At 40.1% G+C, this 9,713-nt stretch overlaps 3 protein-coding genes across 3 annotated transcripts; 1 reads left to right on the top strand and 2 right to left on the bottom strand.

The window, feature by feature from the left end:
* Positions 1-5: 5 nt before the first annotated feature.
* xiap (X-linked inhibitor of apoptosis) lies at positions 6-4,517 on the bottom strand. Its single transcript, XM_028416080.1, has 7 exons — positions 4,378-4,517; positions 2,458-2,745; positions 1,800-2,358; positions 1,587-1,686; positions 1,398-1,476; positions 837-876; positions 6-723 (listed from the first exon to the last, which is right to left on the bottom strand). Exons 2-7 carry the CDS (start codon positions 2,695-2,697, stop codon positions 530-532), a joined length of 1,212 nt encoding a protein of 403 aa, XP_028271881.1. The 5' UTR covers positions 2,698-2,745; positions 4,378-4,517; the 3' UTR covers positions 6-529.
* Positions 4,518-4,843: 326 nt separating this feature from the next.
* psmd10 (proteasome 26S subunit, non-ATPase 10) lies at positions 4,844-7,868 on the bottom strand. The gene is made up of 5 exons (XM_028416461.1): positions 7,639-7,868; positions 7,466-7,564; positions 7,170-7,316; positions 5,570-5,736; positions 4,844-5,302 (listed from the first exon to the last, which is right to left on the bottom strand). Exons 1-5 carry the CDS (start codon positions 7,750-7,752, stop codon positions 5,149-5,151), a joined length of 681 nt encoding a protein of 226 aa, XP_028272262.1. The 5' UTR covers positions 7,753-7,868; the 3' UTR covers positions 4,844-5,148.
* A 232-nt stretch (positions 7,869-8,100) lies between these two features.
* nxt2 (nuclear transport factor 2-like export factor 2) lies at positions 8,101-9,527 on the top strand. Its single transcript, XM_028415979.1, has 4 exons — positions 8,101-8,242; positions 8,388-8,474; positions 8,887-9,031; positions 9,133-9,527. Exons 1-4 carry the CDS (start codon positions 8,228-8,230, stop codon positions 9,315-9,317), a joined length of 432 nt encoding a protein of 143 aa, XP_028271780.1. The 5' UTR covers positions 8,101-8,227; the 3' UTR covers positions 9,318-9,527.
* Positions 9,528-9,713: the final 186 nt, after the last annotated feature.

Genomic DNA, 9,713 nt, shown 5'->3' on the forward strand with positions numbered 1-9,713 from the left:
TTCGATTCCAGGTATTAAGATTTATTCACACGTAATCACACAACATATTGCATGATGGAATAGTAAAATCATTTCGCACACTGAAACTAAACTAATTATAAATCGAAGTATGAATGGATTTACTTAGGTAACAGTGTAGACCAATACACTCTGACAGAGTCTAAGCATTAAACACAGCGGGAAGGGGAGGGGGAGCTGAAGAGGACATAAGTGAAATGAACTTTGTTGTGATCAGTTAAAGTGAAAGACATTTTTACATAATTTAAAAAAAGGCACCTCAGGCAAAACTTTAGCTTGTAGTTACAGGCAGCCATGTATAACAGGCTGTATATAAATCATCTCAATATTAACAGGTATATCCCATCTGTGAAAATATTTTCTTTCATTCTGATATTCATACAAACAGTATGGTTCCTACATATATTACATACATACATACTATCCGCTGTACACTGAAAATTAAATTACAATATTTAAAAGATTAGTGAGAAAGCAGCATTTGTCTATATGGCAAGAGACTGTGGTTCCTTTAAGCAATATAGGTCTTGACCTTCTGCATTATGGCCCCGGAGCAGATTGGACACTTGATGAGTGACTCTGAACACTCCTTGCAGGAGACCAAGTGACCGCATGGGATGAACACCATACAAATATCTCTGTCCATGCAGATTTTGCACTGTTTTTCCCTCTGCAGCCTTTGCAGTTTCTCCAACGGATCCTCATCTGAAAGAAGAGAATGAAAGTAATGTATAAAAAAAAATCTGCTGCTCACTCACACTTTCTTATTATTCTTGCATGTTCAAACAAATGGCCATTTATTTAAAATATATATTTACCATTCCTGGCTCCTGAAAATCCATTCTGATGACTTGGAGTCTGGAAGCAATTATAACAAAAACAAATTTGAGTAACATCACCATAAACATGAACAACAACATGAATACTGGGACAATATTTAGATATGGGCCAATGCCCCTAGTGGGGAACCGAGAGGACTTCTGTCCCTGCAACCTTTACAAGATTTACAGAGACAAGGTCACAGCATCTCGATCTTACTAACAATAACTTTCAGATATTGAGCGGTGGAATGATAAAAGAGAATTTGACAAAGGGTAGCACCGGGTCACATTAATATGACAGAATGTTCTTGGAGCCCAGATATTTATGTTAGTAGCATTTGTTGTTCTTGCATCCAGAGTATTGACATGTCAAATTGGCTGCTGCTCACAATGCATTTCTTGTATTGCATTGAGCAACTGTAAAAACATTTCTTTGTTTTAAGTTATTCTGATTTTAGTTAGAGTTAGTTAGTTATTCTGTTTCTTGATTACATTAAAAATTACAGTCACAGTCAATAACAACCTGGTTACTAAGAAAATAACACATGATATGCTTACAGGTCTATTTTGTTGTGGTCCTTGAAGCTGGACACTGTTGACAAACTCTTGTCCTTTTTCTGCTAACAAGAAGTTGCATCTAATAAAAAAAAACATGTAATTGTATTAAAGCAATTGATAAAACAAAAACATACTGTGCATATGAATATATTTTATGTTAATAAGAAGAAACACTGTGCTGATTCCTACCCTGGGTAGTGTTTGGCATGTTCTTCCCATGGGTCTTCCTCAGGCTGCCAACCTTTCAAACCACCACCACAACGGAAACATAACACTTTGTCTCCAGACCCTGCATTGGTGAAATATATGAGAACATGTTTTATTTTATTTTTTTTTAAATACTGCTCAGTATTTCTTTAGTTCCGTGACATTCATGCTCTTGGTCAAACATCTGTGCCCTACCTTCACTGTAGAAGCCAGCTCTGGCAAGTTTTTCATGGTCAATCGGATGCTGGACACCTTCAAAGCTACACAGCCTCTCCTCAAAGCTCTCCATATGGACATGTCTGTTTGACTCCTGACTGCTGTTGCCATATTCCTCCTCTAACATACCCCCTTGGAATGGGATGTTCCCCACATCATGGCCAAGAATGAAGAAGCAGTAGCGATAATGTTTGGTGTGCTCTTCCCAGGCGGTGTCCCCTGCTTCCCAGCCATGCAGCTTTCCTCCACAGCAGAAACACTGCACATGGTCACTCTCACCCAAGTAGAAGAGGCCAGCTTGAGCAAGATCCCGGGGTCTAACAGGAGCATTGCAGGGCCAAGAAGAGAAGGTCTGAAGTCTTGCTTCTTCACTCCTCATGTGAGGGGCCATAGGGTATGTGGTCTCATCAACCACTTCTCCCCTTCTTAAACGATATTGCACATCTTCTGCTTCTTCATCGTAGATGGAACCATTAGTCAGTGGAGTATCTGAACTGTTGCGGTGGATACAACTGAGAAACTTGCATGATGGGGAAACCTGTAACAATGTGGAAAAGATGATACTTCCATTTAGAAAAAGAGGAACGCTAAAATACCACTGACTTCTGCTGTGTTTGGTCACTGTATGTAAAATTACCTCTTTGTGCCTTTCTACGGGTGTGTCTCCCCTGCACCAGTTTTCCACAGTCTTCTGACAGCTGAAACAGCGGACACGGTCAGAGGGGCCAGTAAAGTAGAAGCCAGCCCGTGCCAGTCTTTCTGCTGGTACCTGCTGGGCCAGGTTAGAGCCACGGAACGAGTCCAGCCGACTGTTTATCATGGAAAAATCTCCCGGACCATCTGCCTCCAAAACGCCATCTTGTCTAAGATCACACATGACTGGAGTGGGAAGTCAGAGGAAAGATTATCTTGATGGACAGAACGTCTGTAAAACAAAAAAATAAAATAGCATTAGGTGTAAGTAAGTTTTTATGTTGTAACCAAAAAGACACATTTTTCATTAGGACCCGAGCACGAAACGTGAGAGAGCCCTATTGAAGATCGCCTTTTGGGAGGCCTTAACATGCCCCAAAACTCACCAAACTCGGTGGAAAAATTCATTCGGCTGAAAATTTTGAAACGCACATGGGAAAATGGCTCTATATCTTACAGTACTGCTATGGACCCGAGTCTGAACAGATATATATACTAATAGGATGATACCGTCACAGATACTGGCAGCAGGAAATATCTGTTGTAAACATGCGTTTGTTGTACGTCTCTGGAAATGAGAGGAGAGGAGACAGCGATGGCCCCGCGGATGGCAAGGTGTGCGAGGGCTTGCAATGCTGCTTGCAGCTTTAATTTTCTCCTGCTATGCCTATAAATGTCGACAAAAGTATTTAATAACTACTCATTTTAAAAGGTGAACAGTTGAGTGTGCGTGGTACCACAGAACTGATAAGCTCACCGAGGCTTTGGAGGGCCACTATGCCTTTAAGAGAATCACATGGAGGCTTTGGATGTTCCATGTGAGGGATGGGCAGGCTTGCCTACAGCCGCAAGGAACACTCCGATCCACTGTTACTGGAAAGGGTGTATCCCTTGGCAACACAACAGCACACTGTATCAAAGGACAGCTACAATATGTGGACCTTTGCATGACAGAATGCAGTTCAGCACACACCAGATATATACTATCGTTATATATGTAGGGGGGGAAAGGCGTCTACCTGTGCATTAGTTATGCATTAGTAACCAAAGTATGTTGCAACACATCGTGGGAAGCATGAATGACTTTCAATATTGGTAAACTAAGGGCGGACACGAGGCTAGCATTCCTGTCGCATAACCTCATGATTTCTATCGTAGATCTCTGAATAATTTTGACCACAGCATAACACAACATTACTTGATATAAAACTCATCTTCTTATAAACACAATACAGCAGCATTGACTAAACAAATAGTTTATCAAAATGGCCTGATCATAACGATCTAAACCGGAATGTTTACTTCAGCTCGATCTTTGTACTGCGTTGTACTGTGTCGCATTCTTTTGAGAGCAATCACCAGAGGATCGATAGGACCACACATACACTGCTGCTTCTAATAGTCGCTTCGCACAAAACTGAAAGTTAATGCCGTCTGAAGTGGTTTAGCACGTGGTTGCAAATCCTCGTTCTCCCATGTATTTTTATGTTCATGGCCTACAGTTACAATCAGGCTCCAGAAAGGTCTCTGAGCTTTGTGTTAAACAATACAGACATAACAGCCCAACAGCTTTATGGTTAACGCCGATAAGAGCCTACCTGCTTTGCATCTGACAGTTGACGCCAGAAGCGAACCAGACACAAATCAGCAATGTAGTGATCTGATGCCTAGTTTTTGTTGTTACTCTTCTTTAGAACGTGAAGAGAATATATTTAGAGTTTAACCCGTAACGCAGGCTCCTGCACGGGACAGCGAATGCTAATACTAGCTACAAATGATTGCTAGCTACGTTAGCTTACCAAAAAAATGTTAGCAAGGTCATGAAGTTACTTGATGAGTTGAATTGCAAAACGTTACTAATTACCTTTCAACACCTCGTCAGCAAGTATCCAGTCAGTAAATTCAAGTCAGTTTGTGCCGTGAACATTACCCACGGGAGAATCCAATGTTTAAAGAGAACTGTTTATTTGACGTAGGCTCTCTTTCAGGAAGTGAGAGCAGATGAGGACATGCGCAGTCCAGACAAGGACCATGTGACGTGAGGAAAGTTATGAATCGGTAGGGTTTTAGTGGGGGGGGGGGGGACTCTTGTTCTTCTACGTCTTTATTACCAGAATTAGTGGCCATAGTACACTTAATTTTAATTTTACCTGTGCTCACATTTGAATCCTAATAACCGACTCCACTGAATGATTCCTTTTATTCAATACTGCATAAATATGATGATCTTAGGTAGGGAGATATAGTGACATTCTCAAATACAAATGCAAACTAAAATAAGAGGAAGAATTAGAAAGGTCATCCATGGCCATTTTTGGGCATCACTCCACACAGGTTGAACAGTGATTTTTATTTATTCTTTTCATAATTCAAACTTCATAGAAAACAGAATGCGGACTGTGCTAAGTGCAGGAGACAGCATTGTTAATACAACAGGTAAAGTCTGTGCAGCTTTTAAAGCTCCTGCAGGGTTCATCAGAATCCAACTTTTGCCCCAGACACTGTCTCCACTTCCACCTGTCACATGTCTGACTGTGCCACACCAGGCTGCTCAAGTAGGACCGACAGGGATGAGCACACTCCTAACATAACTCTTGGCATTGGTGGTGATGTGAGCTGGAGGTCATACAAAGCATCATCCCTCTACAATCCGACGAAGTATGTTGCCCAGACCACCTTTGGCTATCTGGATGGGGGTCTTCTCCTCCTTGTTTTCGATGTAGATGCTTGCTCCATATTCCACCAACAACTTGGCTGCCTCCACACGCTCCTCATCGCACGCCAGATGGCTGAGAAAGGGGGAAAAAATTAAATTAATAAAACTTGTTTTCACATTTTTAATTGGAAGCACTTCAGTCTGTATTCTATTCAGCTCTCCTGTATTAAGGTAGAAAAAAAATATTCAGAAACTAATTAATTTGCCTTGGTAACAAAACTGTCTGTTTTAAAATTTCTGACCCTTTAACGGAAGCATTTCATCATATTACTCCATAAACATGTAGTAGCTATGTTGGCAGCCACAATGTTATATGTGATAACTACTGATTCACACATACAGTGGTGTGTTGCCCTGTGAGTCCTGGATGTTGGTTGAGGCGCTCTGTTTCAGAAGCAGCTGTATGAGGCGGTAGTTGCCCTTGGCGGACGCTCTGTGCAGTGGAGTAGAGTCCAATTTGTCGGTGGCATTGGGGTCTGCTCCGTTTTCCAGCAACAGCAAGGCAATCTACAGAGGGGGGGACAAATGTGTGATTCTCAAACTGATGAGCAACCTAATTTCAAATCCAATGATTTCCCATTTCTATGAAATATAGACTTTCTGATCCTGTTCTTTTGTTTCAGAAAGGAAGTGAGACCAAAACATTTGCTCTGGTACTGCTGGGGAAACACTGTAGTAGACAATAGACAGTATGGCTATTTAAAGCACTTAGAAAACCACTATATATATATATATATATATATATATATATATATATATATATATATATATTTACCTGGGAATCTTTACAAAACCAGTTCATCAACCTAAAAAAGTTCAAAACTAAAAACCACAAGCCATTCAACACTGTTAAGAATGACTTTCTCAAACCTTTGTCCTTGGTTTACAAAGACAATTCTTCAGCCAAGAGAAGATGGTAGTGAGCACTTTTGCTATGTTTGACATTTTTGTTTTATAAATTATTTGTACAGTTGACACAGAAGCAGAAGTCGGTGTCTGAGAATTAATTTTTACACACATTAACACATGATATTTGAAACTGAAGGAAAAATACTATTTTTTGTTTTATTAATGAATTGTAGATTATGTATTAATTTATCCATTATTTGTTGCACCACTGCAATATAGATTGAGATTTGAAGAGTGTATTTAGTAGGCTAATTCACACAAATAGATTTTGCAGCAGTGTTCCACACTTATGAGTAATGTAGAATAATGATTACATGATTATATCCAGTATTATTGGATGGTTTTCACTTGTTTGTAAGAAACTGAATCTATTTAAACAAATCTTTTTTACACAATGCATTTGGAAAATACATAGAATATACACTGCTCACAAAAATAAAGGGAACACTTAAAGAACACAGTGTAACTCCAAGTCAATCACAGTTCTGTGAAGTCAGCCTGTCCAGTTAGGATCAACACTGACTGTGAATCAGTTTCAGCTGCTGTTGTGCAAATGGAACAGACAACAGGTGGAAATGAGAGGCAATGATCAAGACAGCCCTATAAAGGAGAGATTCTGCAGGTGCTGACCACAAACCATTTCTCTGCTCTCATCCTTTCTGCCTGATGTTTGATCACATTTGCATTTTGTCAGTGCTCTCAGCCCTAGAGGTAGCATGAGGCGGTGTCCGGGATGAGATCCTCAGACCCACTGTAAGACCATATGCTGGTGCTGGTTCCTTCTGATGATTTACAATGCTAAGCCTCATGTGGCTGAAGTGTGGCTGAAGTGTGTCAGCAGTCCCTGGATGATGAAGGCATTGCTGCTACCTGCCTGTTCCCCAGACCTGAATCAAACCGAGCACATCTGGGACATCATGTCTCGTGAGATCTAGGATCTCTCCCTTTAGTGTTCCCTGTTCTCTTTATTTTGAGCAGTGTAGTTAGACCTGCATGGAGGATCGGCAACAGCTACTTCAAACTCATCTTACCTCATATCTGTCTTTGGAAGCGGCATAGTGCAGAGGGGTGCATCCATTTTGATTTACTGAGTTCAGCTGAGCTCCTTTGGATATCAAAGATCTCACAATGTCTTCTCTGCCTGCTGATGCTGCAATATGCAAAGGAGTCCATGACGCCTGGGGAATTACACATCATAGTGAAATCGGCAAAATAGCATTCCCTACATAAATTTATAGGGTAAAATGTCAACTTACAGGTCAGTTTTGGCCCCATTCTTATTGTGCTACTTAAACAAATTCAAATTAGTCAGCAAAAACTAACTTACATCATCTTGTAGATTCACTTCCACTCCCAGATCGAGCAGAAACTCCACAATATTGGTGTGGCCAGCAGAACAAGCCCAATGCAGCGCTGTTCTGTGGTCCTGAAATCACATAGGCAGGCAGGGTGACTAAAACACAACATTTCCCAACATCACACTGGGTTAATCACTCTTACCTGATCCGTTTTACAGGCAAGCGTTTTATCTGATAGGATGCACTGTTTTAATTTCTCGAACTGCCCCGTGTAAGCAAAGTTACACACCTCCACATTTGATACAGAGCCCTCCATAGTTAAATACACTTAAATATTCAAATAAAGTGTGTATTAGCCAAACGGAGATGCTAAAGATTATTCGCTGGAAACACAGGAGAATGACTCAGGAAATTATGAACTCTACTTCCGCATCGGTTGGTTTCTTACCTTCAAAGTAAAATACCAACAGAGGTGTCGCCCTGCAGTGACGTTAGTGGTCACGCGGTTTTCGTTGAATTCTTTTTTGAGTCGTTTTATATACTACAATTTATTTTATGAACTGTTAAAAATACATATGCATATACATATGCCTCTGAAGGGAAGCGTTAAAACTTTATTTTGGTAGGCATGTCTATGGGTATAGATGGTGCCCCGGAAGTAATGTGTAGCTAAACTAGCGCGTTTGTTGCTAAAGGAACAAGAAGGAAAGACGAATAGACCCCCGGAACGATTTCGCCCTAGTTTTGAAATAGTATTCTTTAAGTGTTGATTTGTTCATATATTTTTACTCATGGCAACCACACTGGTACGTTTAAAGGAGTAGAGATTATTCGCCTATCGTAATGTTTTGCCTTCTTTTCTTAAACGTGCGCCTGTGTACAACATACAGTCAACGTTCAGATATGGTTTATGGTTAATTTATTAATAATCTGCATTTATTATATGTTTAGGATTTCAGGACCCATGTCGACCAGTCATGCAGGTACTCAGAAGAATTTGTGAATATTTATTATGACTGCATGGATAAGAAAAGAAGGGTGAGTTTTGTCCTCAATTAATTATTGAATATTGTTTTTATTCATTTAATACGAGCATATTAGGTTTTATGTCATATCGGCGTTTACAGTACGAAACTATAGAATATACTGTGTTGCTGTATCACAGTTTTTTCGCTAGAGAGCAGTAATAACGAGATGCTACTGGATACAAGTTATGGGCACAATTTTATAGTTATAATATTTAAGGGATTATAAACGTTCTATGTGTCACTTACATCCATTGAATTGTTATAATGGTTTTTTTAAGAAGCAGTATTGGCCTTTGGCCTTCAGTAACGCAGTCACTGTCCATATCTAGAATACAGCTACTTCAGATTCTTTTGATGACCTACTTCTGTGCAGGCTGGTGATATTAAAGGTCATATCTCATTTTCTGGCTCCTCTATCGCAGAACTTGACCCGGCTCTACCTAGACAAGGCAACCTTGGTGTGGAATGGGAATGCAGTGTCAGGACAGGATGCCTTGGGGGAGTTTTTTGAGTCACTGCCATCCAGCGAGTTCCAGGTTCACACACTGGATTGCCAGCCGGTACATGGTCAGTGAACTCATAACTTCCAAAATGTCTGACCCATAACTAATGTTTAAAATGTGATGGTGTGCAAAGTTAGGATCAGTCAAACCTTTCTTCCTTCGCAGAACAAGCAACCCAAGGCCAGACAACCCTGCTTGTGGTGACTGGAGGGACAGTCAAGTTTGAAGGAAACAAACAACGCTTCTTCAACCAGAACTTTCTTCTAACTGCTCAGGCTTCACCCAACAATGACCAGCCTGTTTGGAAGATTGCCAGTGACTGTTTCCGATTTCAGGACTGGAACAGCTGAGGCTCAGTTTACTCCAGTTTTCCTGATTGATTTAAATGTTCTGGTAATATCTTAGTAAATTGTAAACAAACACTTTGTATATTGTTTTTGTAATAAAATAAAAATGCCTTACAAAGCGGAATATGAAAAAAAAGTTTATTTTTTTTTGAAATATTGAACAAGTCATGTGACCATAATGATGGAGTAATAAATACAAATAGGTTCACCAAACAACTGTACAGTGGCTGTCATTGTGTTGAAATGATGCAAATCCACCAACATGACAATACTTTGAAAAAACATAGAAAACACTCCTATAATATTGAAACAAACAGACCCAGTCTTTTCATATCAAATTGTACGTTTAACAACCGAGTTAAATTACACACAGTATGCCACTTTACACTGTAACTAATG

The sequence above is a fragment of the Parambassis ranga genome, chromosome 10 (assembly GCF_900634625.1).
Source record: "Parambassis ranga chromosome 10, fParRan2.1, whole genome shotgun sequence".
Taxonomy (NCBI): Eukaryota; Metazoa; Chordata; class Actinopteri; family Ambassidae; genus Parambassis; species Parambassis ranga.